We start from the raw sequence: 19,020 nt of genomic DNA, 5'->3' as shown, positions 1-19,020 counted from the left end.
ACTTCTGTTACACCTTTGCAGGGTCTATCCAGTTAGGTCCAGATGGAATTCTGATCTGGACAGGAAGGCTGTGCAGCAACAGGACCCCTCTGGCAGTGCACAGCCAGGAACGCACACTGCACTAAACCGCACTAGCAAATGGGCCAAGGCCCCTCAAGTCCTGCTGTAAATCAGTGAATGACTGGTACAATATTAAACAAAAGGATCTTACATGACTCCCAAAATGGTGCTAATTGGAGAACCTCCCTTTGTCTTTATTATGTGGGGAAACAACATGGATAGCAACAACTTGATCCTCCACTAACAATTGTATTTGTAGTTGTTTGGGAAAAACCAAAGACTCTCCCCATGTGCATTTGATCTTTGACTTCTCATCTGAAAACATACATATGTATACCTTGTGCACTATTAGCCCAATAAATAGCATGAGATTTTCAAACTCCTTCATACAAAACTTTACCACAATCAAGTATTATTGGTTTTGAATATCACCCTGAACAAATATACTTTATGCTTAAATCTCAACATACAAAGAGACAACACTAGGCAGACTTTTGTTAGCTTCTCACATGGCCAGAATTTGTATTATCTACCACAGAAAAAAGTCAACGGATCCTGACAGAGGTGGGAGCTATAGTATCACTACATTCCACTCAGTCAAACAGAGAAATTACAGAAGCAGGAATTTCTATTCATTCTGACTACAAAATTTATACCCAAGTAATTCAGCTATCACCACAAATGGTGAAATAGAAAGTTGGATGACAACAGAGTCACATATGCTCACTTTCAACATGCCAGAACATCCCCCAAGCCAATTTTGAGGCCCATACTGGTACCACAAAAATGCCAAAGCAGTACACAACACACACTTAACTGAATGATGTACATCTGTGCTGAGAATGTCCTCATCTTGAACACTATACCTCAAGTAAACCAATATAAACTGCAAATTGGTAAGACTGCCATGTTGCTAAGGAATTCTCCATTTGTGAAGGGAGAAAATCACAAAGGTGAAATCTGACTTGATTTCAGATCCTGGCATCTGAACTATCTGCTTTAGTGCACAGTAGTTTGAAAAGGTGTCTGTTCTACTACATAGGTGAATGTGGAGATCTTGAATACTTTCTCCTATTAGTAGCTAGGATATTTCTTATTTTAGACCATTGTAAGAGTGCTCATCCCAGAAGCCACTCCAGCATCCATGCAAGAAAGCAAGTGAAATCTATACTGAATAGAATGAAGACTATCTGGAAATAAATGCAGCAGTCTGGTGCTTTTTACAGGATCTTGAAAAATTGCCTTGTCCAACAAGATTGCTATTGCTGCATTTGCCTTACTAGATTGATTGCTTTGTGCAGAAGGCGAGTCAGCCTAAAGCACAGATCAAAACTCCATAACACACAGAGAGAAATACAATCAACAGAATTTTGGAGCAGAACTGATGACATCAAGTTGACTTCATGAAACTTCACGTTCTGGAAGACAGCCCTGAGGATATGGTCTCACACGATCCATAAACTAACTAGTTTGTACAGGTCTCAACTGTGGGTTGGTACATCACAAAGAGATTAACTTAAAGTTTAGTGAACCAAATCACACCAATTACTTTCTGGAAAGGTCTCTTCCACCAAACTATTTGCTAACACAAAGAGAAGCTCAGTGTTATTTAACACTACTGCAGGTAACACTTTTTAATATCTAAACTCAAGATGATTCCTCAGTTACCCTGGTTGCCTTGATTGTCAAATTCCTGGAGTGTTTAAAGAAAGTAGTAAAGCCATTAAACATGTGCAGGATAGAGAAGGTGTGCAGAAACATACAGCCCATGTACATTACCCAGGAGTAAAATGGAGAGGGTATTGAATCATCACCCATGTACTAACTGACAGATACTGAACAAGTATTTTCCAAAGGCATTTTGGTCTGCAGTAGAAACCCTCAGCAGAGAGAAAGTATCAAAGAAAGTTCCTAGAAGTTGATTAAAGTCTTCTGTAAGTTTCCTCTGAAATACACAAAATCCAAAAGATTCAATATGCTAACTGATATTTTAGCCACTAGATATTTTAGCTGTCCTACAAGAGCTAAGTCACCAACTAAGCATTCCTAGCTACTTTCTATAAGGAGGTAACACTGACTAGAGGCAACCATTAGTGAGAATTTCATAATATGGAGAAGCCTTGTAGCAGAAATAGTCTTGACCTTGGTAAAAATAACACACTTCTCTTAAGAAGGCCTGATTCTGTCATCATAACGAAACAAAACCCATGAAGCTCTGATCCCACCAAGGAAATTATTCAAATCTAGACATGACAATCTAAAGCATCTACCTCCTGCTGAAAGACATTCCCACCAAAAAGGCCACAGAAAATGAACATGTAAAATGGAATTGACCATAACAGGGATGAAAATAGGATCAAATGTCCACCAAGGAACTCATCAGGTGTCATTCTCTGTGGGAAACTTTACACTGAACATGAATGAAAATTCCACCTCCATCTCCTCTTTTAAGGTTAGAGAGATGTTCATTTTGGTCCCTGTCATTTATTTCCAAAATATCCAGGAGTATGCCACAGAAAATAGTTCAAGACCAATGTAGGTTGAGAAGCTAAAGAATCTCTGGTTACATCTCTATTAAGAAATGAAACTGTGCCCAGAAACACTCTCATTCATTTCAAGCCAGGTGGCAGGGAACAGCTTACATCTCTATCAGTAAGTTTTCATAACCTCCAAACCACTCATAGTGCCTGAAGCATTCTGATAATGCCTATGAATTGTTACACAATACAGACCCAGAGCCTGCCAGGGAGGCACAGAAGTGTGTCAGTACTTCACACTTGCCAGAACTCCATTCTGGTTTTATGTTTTACAGTAAAGTCTAACAAGCAAAGTTAAGTTCTGTCAAGTGCTTTCCACTCAGTTTCATTTTATCATATAAGTTTCAGGTAATTTTGTGTTCTACTACTTTGCTCAACAGTGTTTGCATATGTTCCTTATTTGGGATTATATTTAAGTTGCATAACACAGAACCCTAAAAATGTTCCTTTTTAAACTGATTTCCAAATCTTACAACTAACTAGATCATTTTAGCACGCTCTTTCAAAATAGCTCTATGCAAATTTCACCCAACTCATGCTTGTAGTTTCAGGAACACATCAACATGGACAGGAAAAGCAATATCAAAAGCAACACTAAACCCAAGTAACTGCATGATCCCTTTATATACCTTAGCCATCACAATATAAAAGAGGCTGTAACACAGAAATGTTAATTATACCCAGATTGTTTTGATTAATATTAAAATGTTCAGAGACATTCTAATTACAAATGCAAATAAATTTTAAATAGCATTTAGAATATTCATGATACATCCCAGAGATGCACAATATTTAGGATTTATATAAAATCAAGAAAAAACAAAATCACAAATTTAACTTCAGAATACATATTTTTGAACTATTAAAAGGTTTGTATTTGATCTATAAAGAACCAAATTAGTATTCTGTGACCGCCTATTATCTGTAAGTATGCTTCATGCCAATCTTATTGCCCTGTCCTCCACCAAGCAAGTCTGCAAATTAAAAGACATGGTAAACTAGCTGCTCCCACACCCCACTGTGCACCAGGAAAGCACATGAAAACCTGGTAAGCTTTTGTAGGTTGCTGCGAAGGAAATGAAATCTGATTTCAGATACAGAAAAAAAAAAATAACCACACAGCTATACACATCATGATTTCACATTTATTTGTTCTACAAGCTGAGCTGCTTGAGCATATGGATGACTTAGTGACTCTTCTGACCAAAATTATGGTTAAAAACATCTAAAGCAAAATACACCAGGCCTGAATCTTCTGATTTTTTAAGTTTCCTTTCATAGTTAACACTTGAAAAAAAAACCCTCCAAATACATTTGAAAACAACGGTCAAGAATTTGATATATACAAGTTCCACTTTAAAAAAAAGTTTTACTAAGTTGTCTAGAGCCAACACAAGAAATTTTACGTGCTCTGGTTAGGATAACCATAATAAATACATTATAATTTTAAAGATTCTTCCAAACTGAACTATAATATAAACTGTCTAAACACTTCAAAAACAAGGCACCTTTTGTCTTAAGTAATTGCCTTGTGGAACTCCTCAGAAAAGCATTAAGGTACCATTAAGAGTACCTACAGTGCAAAGTCCCTTGCAGATGGGCACCGGAGAAAAACATATATTTTCTTCAGTTTTGATAATAAATGTAATGTATTCATAAATTCAATAAACTGGTCTAATGTCTTTTAACATTAGTGTCATCCACTGACAAACAAGACTATAAAATTTAAGAAAATTCATTCCAGCTCCTGCACCACATATTTAATTTATACTTTGGAAGTTGTAATTAGCTATGTTTATACAGCAATTTGAAGATGTGAACTGCTATGAAAGTGACAACTAATGATGAGGCTTAAGCAGCATTCATCAGCTTTGTGTGAATTCACAAACAAACAAATCACTCTTGAAAGTATTAGGACAGATCACACTGCTAAATATCTAATTCTATTCATTTTAAAAGATTGCCCATGAATCATTTGAAACATGCAATTTACTTGTACAATACCAGCTTTTAAGAAATCTAGCAGTACTGCAATGCTATCATAGCTTTCATTGTTACTGTTTCTGTTGAAATTATATATCCTATTTACCCATCAGGAACTACAGCATTTAGTTAATACTGAAAATGAGTGCCAATTCATTTGAAAAAGTGGCTTCAAATGGGCACATCAGCCTGCAGTGCTTTTTGAATTATAATTCACTATGTCATTCTTTTTATTTAAATAACAACAACTTAAAGACTAAATGTTCATTTGTACAACCTGGAATTTGTCCCAGAAAAGATGGTGAATTCTATGAGTAAAACTGCTTAAGATCATTTATGATCCAGATCTGCAAATGACGGACTGTACTTCCTGCAACTTTTTTGCAGCTTTTATTCATTAAAACCGAATTAAGACCACATAAAAGGAGAGAAGCAATAAGATACTGACTCAAACAAAACACTTATTTTACTGCTGAAGAGTAGAAGGCTTCTTCCAAATATCTCAGTGCAAACGGAGAAAGGAAACAACACTATGCAAGGACTCCGAAACCAGCACTGAAAATAAAAATTCAGTGAAGGGAAAGCTTTCACTGCATAGAAACAAATTAAAATTACATAATTAACAATTAAACTTACAAACATTTGTTGCTTAATTAATTCCTAGTTTGAAGCACCTGTTGATTTAAGGAGACAAACCATTACCTTATTTTTCACTACATGAAATGAAGCATGTATTCCCATTATACACAAAATTTCAGTAATTTCACAATTTGTACTTACATTTGTGATAACTTTCTCATGTTAAAACTCAAAAAGTCAATGAAAGACAGTAAAAATACAGAATGAAGAGAAGCACTAAGAAAATTATTCTAACTCTGAAGCTGCAATTTACATTTTCTCTACATGAACCATTACAAAGAAAACCTTTCTCTGAAAAAGAGCCACAAACTATACCAGCAATTCAACACCAGGGTAGATTGGTTCCGACTCATCAAAACAGACATTTCTTAATTGGTTATTCTGAGAAAAATTTCTCTTCCATATTAAAACTGTTGTTTCATTTAATAAAATCCTTGAGAAACCCTCCCACTTGTTAGCTCACTATATCTGTAATTCAACAAAACAAATTATTTAGTCTTCTGTTTCAGTAGAAAAGGGCAAATATGAAGACTTGTATATTTTTGTTATGAAATTAAAACACGATCTGAACAAATTTCAGGTTGGGAACACTCCCATCATGCTTTCAGAAATCAAACTCTCTAATTGTAAAGTCTTGGGAGTCTACTGTGATCATTGCAGCAAAGGATATAACAGAAGTCAGCTCTAAGTAACTGTTCTTTCTCTGGGAATCACTTAGAACAGGGCTGAGCTAGCAAAGCTCTCAGGGTAACATCTCTCAGAGAAGTGCAAGTAATGCAAAAGAAGCAGCCTTTTATTTATTGATCATTTATTATACTTGTTTTACAGTATGAGTACAAGTGGGAAATAATTGATGGTATCTAGAAATTAAAGGGAAGAAATAAGCATACATCATCATGGACCCCTGTTTCCTCAAGAATCCTGGCTGTTGTGACTTGTGGCTGAGTCCAGTCAGGCAAAGGATAGCTAAAGAAGTCAAAGCATGGAAGATAATTTGATCAACACAACCCTCTTGCAAGACACAGGTAAAGTCTGACACAAGCAGTTTGAGAGTTCAAATGTGAGCAGTTCACACCAAACACATTAGTCTTATGTATCAGCAAAACTAGGAGCAAACCAAGCTGATAGTGGGAGAATATGAAGTTGTTTTTTGTCACAGTTCTATTGGAATCTACTGAGCAAATAACAGACTGGAACCTAGATGAATGTATTTTTTACAACTGGTATTTTTTACAACTGATGTTTTTGCTGAGCAGCTCCAGGTAATTCACAATGCAGTTTCTCTTATTTCTACACTTCTAGGAAAGTATGTAATGTTAGTTTCCTGCTCTTGTCACAGCACTTTGACATAAACTGATAGAAAGTCCTAAGATTTTTTCTTTATGCAGAAGCTTGTGGATACAATTCAATACTGACTGGATTATTATTACAGGGTTCAAACCCTGTAATTCCAGGTAAGAGGGATTTGTATTACTCCATATTTTCCTGCTCTAGATCTACCAAGACAAAGTTAAATCCACCCATATCTGTACAAGCAACCCAAATGGCAGTAACTTTTCACCATTTTTCTGTAAGTAAAAGTAGGAGCCCTGGCTAGAATCATTAAAAATTCTTCTGCTTGTTTCCTACGCTAGAATTTCCAAACATGTCCTTGAAAAATATTCCACAGTTTTCCCCTCTAAACTCCTCCACCACAGAAAAATGTTCCTTCTCAGCCATTTCCAGGATGAAGAGTTAGGAGCTTGGGAAAGCAGACTCTCCCCTTTCCCTTTTAGAACACAAGTTAATTAATTCTCTATATACATTCTTCAGATGTCCAACAGGCACCAAGTTCTGAGTTCTCTATCTGAGAAACAACCCTGTAAAGACACATTCATTTGGCAAGCTGCTGACATGGACAAGTGATGCTGATCCAAAATCTCCACATTGATTTAAATTACTTTTACTCTGGAAGAATAATCAAACTGTTATCAGTGTCTAGTGCCATTGTGCCATCTACAGTGGCAAGAGATACTTTGTTTAGGCAGCTGAGTCCTAAGTTGCACTAATGCTGGACATCCAAGCGCAGAAAAAGATGCAAAAGTCCATAAATGTCTTCTGGTGCCAACTTTAACAGGAAAAATGCAACATTCACTGATAGTCTGGGCCACACTCTAGGATGACTTAGACAAGTTCAGTCACAAATCTGTGTCCATGCTCCTGCTGTTCATATTATTTCCAGAACTCTTCTCTCATTATGCATTCTATATAAAAGCAACAATGATACCATTATCCTCTTTCCAGCATCCTCTGAACAAAGTATCTGTGGTTGGGGTTTTTTTTTCCAGATTTATTCTTTTGGAAAGAGCTTACCTTTTTATCTTCTCTAACTGTTGCTTGACCAGGTTCCCACACAGAACCTCTCTCCTCAGCTTCAAACTGTTTTCTGACTCCAGATGCTAGAAGCCCTTGTATTTTTTCTGACACTGTTTGACACTGTATAAAAAGTTGATTATAGGACCCAGTCTAGATGATGAGAGCTTGTGACATCAGCCCCTACCAAGTTACATCCTGTAAAAAAATGATGCCAAAAATCGGCATCATAGCAATGGATGCTTCTCTTGTGTTTGCTACCTACAGCGCTAGGCCTTGAATGATAAAGGACTTCTCTACAAGCTAGTGAAGTCACCTGCTTTTCTGTAGAAGCAATCACCAGATTCTAATTTCTTCTAGCAGATTTTTGGGCTAAGGATATATGATCGTGCTACAGGATACTTACCAGTTTGCAACAGCTTGAAGATAAACTTAGGGTTTGATATAATTCACACTGACACCAATATTTTTGTTTTGGTTCATTTCTCCACAGATTCCAACGTTACCAGGAGGCTTTTCTACTTTATTTTGTATACAATTAAAATTAGCCTTAAGTAATCTCTTAAAGGGACTAAGCCTTAAGATCTTAACACAGATAGTCAGATGATACAAAAATGCATACTGGTTTTGCTATAATCAATGTTCATCCCATAAATCTTTTTTTAGAATGCCTTTACTCATTAAGTCTAAAAAATTATGATTTTGATAAAGAAAATGATGACAATGTTCATATACTGACTTGTACCCAAGTTGTAGCATTATGAGGGATAACACAAGAGAACATATACAAGGCATGACATGAAATGCAAAGATTAACAGTACTAAATAGTGAGGAGATGATGAGGCACAGAGACTTCTTGCACAGTAGTGAAATAGAACTAGCCAAAGACAATTTTTACACACACAGAAAAGGTGGGAGGATAGTCTAATTAACTGCACTGAGAAAAGGAAATGAAAACCAGGCATGTGTAATGAGCTTCTGTTGTGAACAATGCTCTAAGTGCCAAGAGTACATAGACAAAAGGCTATTTTCAAGTTCTTCATGTAAAAAGAAAAAAAAAGGCATCTTACTCATCTAAGCTTAGAAGAAAATTTAAAAAGAAAAATCAACTATTCTTTTTAAAAACTGCTCTTTTAACAAAAAACCATGTGGTTCTTTAGGGCCACAGTGTAATCAGAAGCTCCTCAAAAACAAACTGCCACTCATTCACTGGCAAATTCTGATCATCTCAAGGTATCACAGAGAAGATTCAGCTATTAAAGAGTATATTGAAAGTTGGTTCAATAACAATAGCAGCTTTATAAATGGCTCTAGGAGGCATTCAGCTATACTACCTCTCATTGAGTTACAAGCTCAAAGTCCTGGCTGGTATCTCCTGTAACTTTAACCAGTACAGCTGACAACTGATAGCAAAATGTACAAAATAAAAGTGATTTAAGTAAGTTCTAGTAACAGTTTTTAATGGTGAAGGAGAAAAAAAACCTAAAAAACCAAAATGAGAACAAAACCAGTACAATTCTAACTATCAAAATTATATTAATAATTCAACTTACTCTTTTACTGAGGCAGATAACTGGCCACATACTACAACCTAAAGTGCAGCAGCAGCAAAGGCATCCACATAGTAGCCATCGCACATTAACTGGAAGATTCTTCTTAAGACAACTGTTAACTCTACTGATGCTGGCTTTGAATTCCTCAGGTGCAACCTACAAGGGAAATGAAAAAGAAGAAACAAATTAGTAGTACAGCATTGTACTTTATTACTTTTACAGTACTCTATACTTGTAACACTTGTTTGTGTAATGAAACCTGAGCTTCAATTCCAAACTTCTATTCAAAGATACTCACCTTTCCAGTTAAAGATGAAGGAAATTCTGCTTCAAATTTGTTACTTAGTCCAAACCTGCAAAAACAAAATTTAGATTGTAGCAAAATTATAAATAACCCTAAGCCATGCCACAAATTACAAGCATCTCATAATACTCTCAGGGTCTGTAGCAGTAACAGCATTAATTTCAGGAAAACACTGGTTGTTATTAAGAGTAATTCTTAAAATTATACTAACAAACAAAAATACCATTGTACACAGACTAAAAACCATCTTGCCCATAGTATCTTCTTAAGTTCTCTTGATATTACTGACTCTTCCCCAAAGTCAGCAAAACCTATAAGCAATAGTGGCAAGTGAGCTAAGTGAAGTACTTAAGGGGAAAGGGAAGCAATTTAAGGCCCAGTTGGAACTACCTCTCTCCTGCACCAGTACAGATGTATCTTGAAGAAAAGCTCATCCAGTGCTAAATAACTGTTCCAAGCATAAAAATGGAATAAACACCAGCTTGATTTTCAGAAAAGAAATACATAATAAGTTTCAAAACACAAAATGCTAAGTAACAAAACAAGGCTTAAACAATAACTAACTATAAATGTGAAGGTGTAAAGCAGTTTGAAATGAGCTGGAGGTACTGGATCTACTGGGTTTTACAAGACTTAAAGGTCAGAAGAGTGTCAGCTTATCTATTAAAAACGTTTTCTACCTTACAGTTGTTTGGTTGGGTTCACAAATAGATGAATCTCAAAGAAAATCCTATTATTTTCTGGCATCTGGGCTGGACAATAACTTCAAGTAGAGACTATACAGACTATAAAATCATTAATGTGATGGGCTACTAATTTGGTATACAGCAGTCAGGGTAAAATTTAAGTTGTAATTTAAAAAATTCTGAATATATAGACAGAGCAGTCTATCAGATACTACAAACAAAAATCAGAAACTAAACTACTCAAGACTTGAAATATTGGCAGCAACACCTATCACACATTGCTGCATTGTATGCAGAAAAGCTTACCTGAGCCTTGACAGCTGAAGACTTTAAACACACAATTTGCTTTCACAATATGCTATCGAGCAGCTAGGTACTTCCCAGAGTTTTAGAGTTGTTTTTCTTTTTCTTACTGAACTGAATGATCTGCATGCCAATGGACAACTTTGTCCAAGTAATCAAATAGGCAGTTATGTAGTAAGCTATTGTGGAAAGCCAGTGGACAAAAAGTGGCAGATGAGTTTCTTTGTAGATACATAAAAGGTGGTGAATTTTGAGATTCTTAAACTATGCTTATGTGACACTCCACTAAAGTTTGACAGGTACAGCTCACAGGACAGATCTTTTATCACCACTCATGATTCTCTTAAACATCACCTCAATGCAAGCACCAGTCACCAGAAATAGCAATAAAATACTGGGAACCACTGGGAAAGGGATTAACAATTTTGACTCTCCATGAAACCCACATATTCGGCTCTGGTGCAGCTCTGGTATCCACATTTCATGAAGGATCTGGAGCTAGAAAAAGACAGAGAGAAGGAAGGCTGGCATAATAAAGGGAATAAAGCAGCTGCCTCAATAGACTAAGGCTGACATTAAGCTGGAAAAGAGAAGGCTGAGAGGGACACATGATTAAAGTGCAAAGTTTCAGGAAGGCAATGGTAAGGGGAGTGCTCATTCACAAATCCCACAACAGAGCATGTTGACTGAAATTAGCCAGAAATTGGTTTAAAACAGTTAAAAGAAAGTGCAGCTAAAAATAATTGCAAGTAGCTAAGTTCTGGGTTTGTTTCCACTTGACATTACTGATGCAAACAGTGCCAAAAGATCTGAAGCAAGATTACACAAGTTCCCTGACAAACACACTAAAGCAAAGACAATGCTGAAGTATCATTCACTCACATAGCTGCCGATGCCAGGGAGTACCAGACTGGACACCAGGAACAGCCAGACTTACATGCAGTCCATACACAGTAATACCTGCTGCCAAAATTTGCAGCAGCACACTGGGCTATGTAGCTGGAGGATGCAGGTGACCTTCTCATAAGGTCTTAAGGCAAAGTAAGCAGGTAATTTTCCTATCAGTGATTACAGGCATTAGAATCATACAAATATAAAATTATTTGTGTTAGAAGAACCAAAAATCATCTAGCCTAATCTCCCTGTCACTAGATCAGGCTGCTCAAAGCTGCATCTAACCAACACTTCCAATGAACCAAGTGTTCCATTGAATACTTCCAATGGTGGTGCATCCACACCTTCTCTGGGAAACCTGTTCCAGTGTCTCATCACCTTCATCCTTATATCCAAACTAAACCTATGCTCTTTCTGTTTAAAACTATTTCCCATAGTCCTGTCACCATAGGCCCAGGCAAAAAGTCTTTCTCCACCCTTCTTATAAGCCTCTTTTGCATTCTGAAAGGCTGCAATAAGATCTCACAGGATCTCTTCTTATTTACACAGAAGTTATCTACCATATTTTAGTATTTCTAACTAGAATAGTAGCTCTGCAAGCCTGTAAGTCTCTCAAAATCGGTGAAATAACAAATGAGAATTGTTACAGAGAAACACCTGTGGCAAGTTTACTATTTCAACACAGAACAAAGGAAACTTAACTTACTGGAAACATTGCTAGCATTGAAAATCTTGCTGAATACTCCATGACAGGAGGACCATCCACCCTTTCTGCAAACTGCTGAGTGAAAGAAAGCACTGAGGCAAAAGTTATATAAATGTCAGAGTCATGCCCTATCAGTTAAGTGTCATGCCCTACTTAAAACTGCTAGTAAGTTGAAGTGGAAACCCAAGGCTGAAAAAAACCTTGCATTCACATACATTTTAGAAGCAACCAAGCCTGGAGAATGACTCTGAGCTCAAGATACACAGGTGCCATCCCAAGTCTCAAAACTAAAAGGTAATGCCACTTTACTATATAATTAGCTTATTAAATCAGTATTTGTGAAGTATTCAAATGTTGACAGCTCCATCAAACACAAATATTCATAAAGCTCATAAAAGTCATGGCTGACAAAAGCAATTCCCACTGGAAAAGCTCTACAGCTACCTGAAATTACAAACACTGAGGCAGAGTAAGGCACAGAAACGTCAAACCAATGCAGTTACAAGCAAAGAGACTGAGCCTGTACTCAAAGCTTGTGGTAATGTTTAATACATGGCAGGGTAGCAAAGCTGAAACTAACTCAGTTACCAGCATAATGTTGAGCTTGACACATCAGAGTCTTGTCACCATAAGCAGGTAGTAAAAAAGCATACCATACATTGTAAGTAGTTATGTGATCTCAGAATTTTCACTCCTGACTGCAAGCTGAAATTTGGAAATTAAAGTATTAGAAACTCCACAGAACACTCCTACACATTCAATGTAAATACATAACTGCTCTGACCAAAAAAATAGCAAAAGTAAGCCTTAAAATAAAATATTGGAAATCAATGTTATGGAGATGCATTTCCTCAGACAGCTGTCCTATTAGCTTTCTTTAGTACAATACTGCATCTCCAGGGACACACACCCTTCTCTGCTTGCTCTATGCCTTCCCACTTTACATCATGTCCTCAACAGATCCACGCTCATCTCATGCATGAGTACTTTCTTTACCCTTCCTGGACTTGAACAAGCATTTCTGGAAACTGACTCCACTTCAAAGCTACAGATAAATTCCTGCCCTTGTATACAGTGGAGAAAGAAATGGTGAGAGGTGGAAACTTTAAAGTACGGAAGTTTACAGTTTAGGACACTGACAATTTGGAACCTTTTCCAGCATGCAGCTCAGATCGCCCTAACAAAAAAAAATTGACACATGCTATCCTCTTCCTCCTTGTTCTTCTCTTATGGGGACACTAAACCATTTTTTCACTGCCTTAACTCTACTCTTTAGGTCCACATGTTCCCAACCCTTAACAAATGAATATACATTTCACAAATCTTAACATGCTACATGATTCTCACATAGCCCTGTTTTCACTCTCACATGTCCTTGATACAGAGTCAGGTTGAAAAATACATTAGCAGACTTCAGTTTAATAATAAAGAACTTACTTGCATAAATACATTTTTATAAGTTCTTTTTCCTCCCACAAAAAGTTATCTTGCATTAAGATATAAGGTGCTGTAACAACAGCACAGAAAGGCATTCATCAGCACATCCCAATAGCTCACCACCATTCCAGCACTGCAAGAACAAATCCAGTATTACTAGTTAATACAGTGTGCTATATATATGATACATGTCTCAACTGGTTGAGGAACAGGAAAACAGTCACTGGGAAACAGACTGGAAAACACTATCAGGCACCTATCATAAATATTCTCTTCAGGATGTCAAACATATAATGTACCTCCATTCCTACCATAATACAGATTTCAGAAACAAATATGAAACACCTTGGACTTTCAGTTCAGTTTTAAGTAAGGATCTCTATTTTCACAGTGCTTTCAAATTTTTGCCATTACAAGAGAGAACCTAAATTTTCAGCAGCCAGGTGATGTTACTCCTGTCTACCAAGCTATCAAAACTCTGCTGGTGTGAAAACAGTTTAACTGAATATTTAAAAAACAATGTTAAAAAAAATATTAGCATTGCCGGCCGCCTGCTTCAAACAGTGAGTTAAAGGAGAAAACTTAGTGCTAACCAAAAGCTCCACATCCTCAAAAGGCAAAGAGTTCATATGTTTTATTTGGATAATATTTAACTGCTTTCCTTTGACTGATTTTAATTACTCAGCTTAGAAAAGACTCACACACTTCCATTCTCTGTTGGATGAAATCAAGTAATGGTAAATGTCTTTCTGATGTACTCATAGAATTGACATATTTCAAACTCAACTTTATGACTCCTATGTAAGATCAGAAAGGATATGACAACAGACTATGAAAAGAGAGCTTCTGTTTAAATACACACAGCAGAAGCAGTCAGCAACTCTTCAAACTGCAGAGCCAGGGAAAGATCAACCCAGTATTTGCTTAGCTGCTGATCATTTCTGTCAGACCTTCAAAATGCACACATGCTTTTATGCTAGCAAGACTAATTCATCATGTACACAGGACCTATTCCTTATATTCACCAAATGAATGTTCTAAAAGGGATCTAGCTTTTAATAATAACCTTCTGGATCAATGACCAAAAAAATTATAGGCTGTACAAAGGTAAAAGTGGCTGATGCTATGTAGTTTACTGTTAACACTTGGCACAGTGAAGAAAGTAGATGAAGATCAATTGCCTAATTTTGGAGGTGCACACTGGTATTTCATTGCTCATTCAAAACCTAAAGAACAAGTACTTTAAGGAAGATCTTAAAGTAATAATGAGCTAGTAACTATTAATGAACAATTATCAAGTTAGCCATCATTCAACCACAAGGCCCTTACTAGTCACAGCCAATGCCTCACAAGCTTCCCCAACATTCCACTAACTGGCCTGCATCTTGTCTTGCACAACTTACCTTCAAGTATTGGAGAAGAAACCAGTGTTTGCCTCTGTTTCGGTTATTTGTACTTTTCATTTGCTAATATGAAAACTATTTAATTGTGGTTTTGCTCTGTTTTTCAGAAACAGACTAGGCTACTGGCTTATTTTCAGTGAATCACTGGTACAGCTTCTATTCACAATAAACATCCATAAGCTGAACACATTGACTACATGCTTCTACTCTTTCACAGGGCCTCCTTGGCCTCCAGCCCCATCTATGTCCTTATAGCTTTCCAAATCTCTCTCAGTCTATCCATAACTCCTTGTTTTTAACTAGACAGCTAACTGCACTGCCCAGCTATTAGCACTTGTGTCAACCTAATAATAAAGCAACAATATACTCAAGTGCCAAAAAAACTTATCAAGTCGGTATCTGAAAATCGATAGAGTTTATGAGACTCAGAGAAGCCAACCACTGTATCTTCAGCTTTCATGTCTGCACTACAAACCTAGTTCTGCTGAACACTGAATACAAAAGAAACCAAAAGTTCGTACTACTGTGCCTTGTCTCCAGGTTTGTATTTCAGCTTCTGACATTATACATTGTAACTGACAACTACTACACTTCAAGGGAGTGAGCCTGACAGAACTGATGGAAGGAATGATACCCTCATGTCTTACATTATTGAGAAGTACTACACAAGCTCATGGTCGCTTGCTGCTAGACGCAGATACCAAACACACACAACACAAAGTTGCTTCCATGTCAAACACAGCGAACAACACACACCAATCACAACATAATTTTACATATAGCTATCTGAATAACTGATGCCTTCTCTTTGTTAAAGTCCTCAGAGGTATATTAGCAGCCACAAGTTAAATGGGAGTGGGTAACAGGCACATAAACAACCTTGTTCAATAGTCCAGCCGGTCATGTGCCGGCAGACACCTGTTACACAGAGGAACTGAGGCACCTTACTTCCTGACAGCTCATCATTTTGGACAAATACTTCACATTCCTCTGCCAGTCACAGCCCAAGCTAGTCTTGTTTCCTCAGCCCTAGTTAGAGGTTTGGCACCCGCCTGCGAGTTTCCAGGCGGCTCCCGGCTGCCCAGTGGGGCCGACAAGAGCCCTCTCGCAGCCTCACGGACGCAGGGGAAGGGCAGCAGCCCCGGCCGGTGCTGCCCACGCCTACCCCCCGACTTGCCCCAAGTTGTACCCCCGAGCTCGGCGCTCCCAGCCGCCCCCGTCCCGCCGCCCGGGCCTCCTCCGCCGCCCGCCCCGGCCGCGCAGGCCCCGGCGCGGCCCTTACACGGTGACATGGCCAGAGCCGCGCACCACCACCGGGTCGGGGGAGTACTTCAGGAGCTGCTCCTCCAGCGCCCGTTCCTCGTCCTCCTCCTCTTCGTAGATCTCATCGAAGTCCGCCATGGCCGGGCCGGGGCGTCCGATGAGCCACAGGAGCCGGGGCGACGCGACGGGAGCCGGCCAGGGAGGCACACAGGAGGGTCCGGCCGGGCCAGGCCGGGCCGGGCGGCAGCGGGGCCGCGGTAGCGGCTGAAGCGGCGGCGGCTCCGGGCGGGGAAGCGCCCGTCACCCTCCGCGGGGGGAGGGGGCGAGGGGCGGGGCAGGAACAACAACAACAACATCCGGCCCCGGCCCCGCCCCGCCCCGCACGGGGCCGCGCCGGCCGGGGCGGGCCGGGGGCGGGCTGGCGGCCGCCGTGGTGTGAGGGGGGTCCGGGAGTGCGGTGCTCCCAGGGGCACGGAACGACTGGGGGCGACCCCACAGCGGTCATCGGGTCCAACCCCCTGCTCGAGCAGGGTCTTCCTAAAGCACAGGGCGTGGGGTTGTGTCCAGACGGTGTCCAGACGGTTCCTGAGTGCCTCCGGTGATGGAGACTCCACAGCCTCTCTGGATAATGTGTTCTGGAGTGTGGTCACCTGCACAGTAAAGAAGTTCTTCCTCCTTCCACACTGCGGTGGAACTTCCTATACATCGGTTCCTGGCCGTTGTCCCGTTTCCTATTGCTTGGCACACCTGAGAAGAACTTGACTCCATCGTCTGACATGCTCCCTGAAGATTCTGATAGATGCTGATTAGGTCCCCTCTCAGACATCTCTTCTCAATGCTGAACAGGCCCAGCTCCCTCAACCTTTCCTCACAAGAGAGAGGAATCCCTCTCCAATCCCTCACTCATCTTTGTTGCCCTCCACTGTACCTGCTCCAGGAGCTCCTTGTCTCTCTTGTCCTGAGGAGCCCAGAGCTGGGCACAGCACTCCTGATGTGCCCTCACCAGGGCTGAGTAGAGGGGCAGGATCACCTCCCTCAGCCTGCCCTTCCCAATGCAGCCTAGAATACCGTAGGCCTTATGGACCACAAGACTTTAACCCTTTTTTGGGCATCTATGAAGCCCACGGCTGAGGGCGGGGGTGGTGTGGATGGTGTGTTTGGACATCTGCTGTGAGCTGAGGGGTTGCCCACCAGTCCCTCTGGCTTAGTGCAGGGAGATGTGCAGGGAGCCCCTGGCCAAGGCTGACCTGCTCATATGGAGGCTGAGACCAGGTGTCTGCATGTCCTTTGGTGCTGTCAGTTCCTGGATCTGCCATTCCTGCGGCAGCCTTGGATCCTCCATGGAAAGGATCATGCTAAGGCCACTGTTTGTAGAGCAGACAAACAATGAATTTGCAGAGGAACAGCCCCTTTAGGACTACATTGATGAATGCTAAGCAGAAAACACGAAAAATGGCAGGGATTCTTCTCTCTTGGCAGTTTTGGTATTTTTCATAACCAAAACTTAAAATAAAGATTGGAAAATGCCAGTGTGAGCATAATGGCCTCAGCAACAGGTAGGCCATCAGCTGTTGTGACAACAGTGGAAGGCAGTGTGACATGGGATATAGCACTAGTAGGATGACATTTTAAAAAGGGGGAGCAGATCTTTTTTATTTGACAGAGTGGACTGGAGTGGTAGATTATGTACTTGCAGCAGTATCTAATATATAATGGCAGAGGGTTCAGCCTGAAACAGTCAAAAAAAAAAAAAAAAGGCAAATCTGCTTATCACAGAATGCCTTGGGTTAGACAGGACGTTAAAGATCATCAAGTTCCACCCTACCCTGCTGTGGGCAGAGACACCTTCCACTAGACCAGGTTGCTCAAGGCTTTATCCAGCCTGGCCTTGGACACTTCCAAAGATGAAGCATCCACAGCTTCTCCAGGCAGCCTGTTCCAATGTCTCACCCTCACAAAAAATGTAAAAATTGTGTCTTTCTCTCACAGTAAATAATTTCTTGCTAAAGTCTAATACATGTCTTTGTAGAAAGTCCCTCTCCATCTTTCATGTAGGCCTCCTTCAGGTATGCAAGGCCACCTTCAGGTCACCTGGAAGCTTTCTCTTCTCCAGGCTGAACAACTCCAATTCTCTCAGCATTTCTTCCTAGCAGAGGTTTTCCACCCCTCTAATCAACTTGGTGGCCCTTCTCTGGACTCACTCCAGCAGCTCCATATCCTTCCTGTGTTGGGGACTCCAGAGTTGGACACAAAGTTCCTTCCAGGTGGGGTGTCACCAGAGCAGAGCAGAGGGGCAGAATCCCCTCCCTCCCCTGCTGCCCACGGGGCTCTGGATGCAGCCAGGACACGTTTGGCTTCCTGGGCTGTGAGTGCCCATGGCTGGGTCATGTCCAGCCTCTCACAGCACCCTCAAGTCCCTCTCAGCAGGGCTGCTCTGGATCTTTTCATCCCCAGCCTGTGTTCATGCTGGGGCTGCCCCAACCCAGGTGCAGCACCTTGTGCTTGGTCTTGTTAAAAATCTGGAGATTCCTATATGCCCACTTCTAATGCTTGTCCAAGTCCCTCTGGATGGAATCCCACTCTCCAGGTGTGTCAACCCCACTTCTCAGCTTAGTGTCACCTGCAAATTTGCCAGAGGTGCATTAGATCCCTTTGTCTACGTCACTGATGAAGATATTAAACAGTGCTGGTCCCAATACAGACCCCTGAGGGATATCACTTACCACTGATGTCCATCGGGAGCTTTTGGCCTCCACCCTCTGGATGTAACCATCCAACCACTTTCTTATCCACCTCGCAGCCTACTCCTTAATTCCATCTCTCTGCAGTTAAGAGAAAAGGATGTTGTGAGCTTTCACAGGCTTTACAGAAGTCCAGATAAATGTCATCTGTAGCACTC

General features: G+C 40.2%; 1 protein-coding gene across 1 annotated transcript in view; it reads right to left on the bottom strand.

The window, feature by feature from the left end:
• CHIC2 (cysteine rich hydrophobic domain 2) overlaps nt 1-16,421 on the bottom strand; it is a 30,015-nt gene extending 13,594 nt beyond the window's left edge. Inside the window, exons 1-3 of the mRNA XM_036382498.2 lie at nt 16,141-16,421; nt 9,424-9,478; nt 9,126-9,281 (exon numbers count right to left, since the gene is read on the bottom strand). Coding sequence (XP_036238391.1) covers nt 9,126-9,281; nt 9,424-9,478; nt 16,141-16,259 — 330 coding nt within the window. The 5' untranslated portion in view covers nt 16,260-16,421. The remainder of the gene's footprint in view (nt 1-9,125; nt 9,282-9,423; nt 9,479-16,140) is intronic.
• Nucleotides 16,422-19,020: the final 2,599 nt, after the last annotated feature.

This window comes from Molothrus ater, chromosome 4 (genome assembly GCF_012460135.2).
Source record: "Molothrus ater isolate BHLD 08-10-18 breed brown headed cowbird chromosome 4, BPBGC_Mater_1.1, whole genome shotgun sequence".
NCBI classification, from domain to species: Eukaryota; Metazoa; Chordata; class Aves; order Passeriformes; family Icteridae; genus Molothrus; species Molothrus ater.
The sequence above is the reverse complement of the archived record's forward strand: the minus strand, read 5'-3'. Positions and strand labels throughout refer to the sequence as shown.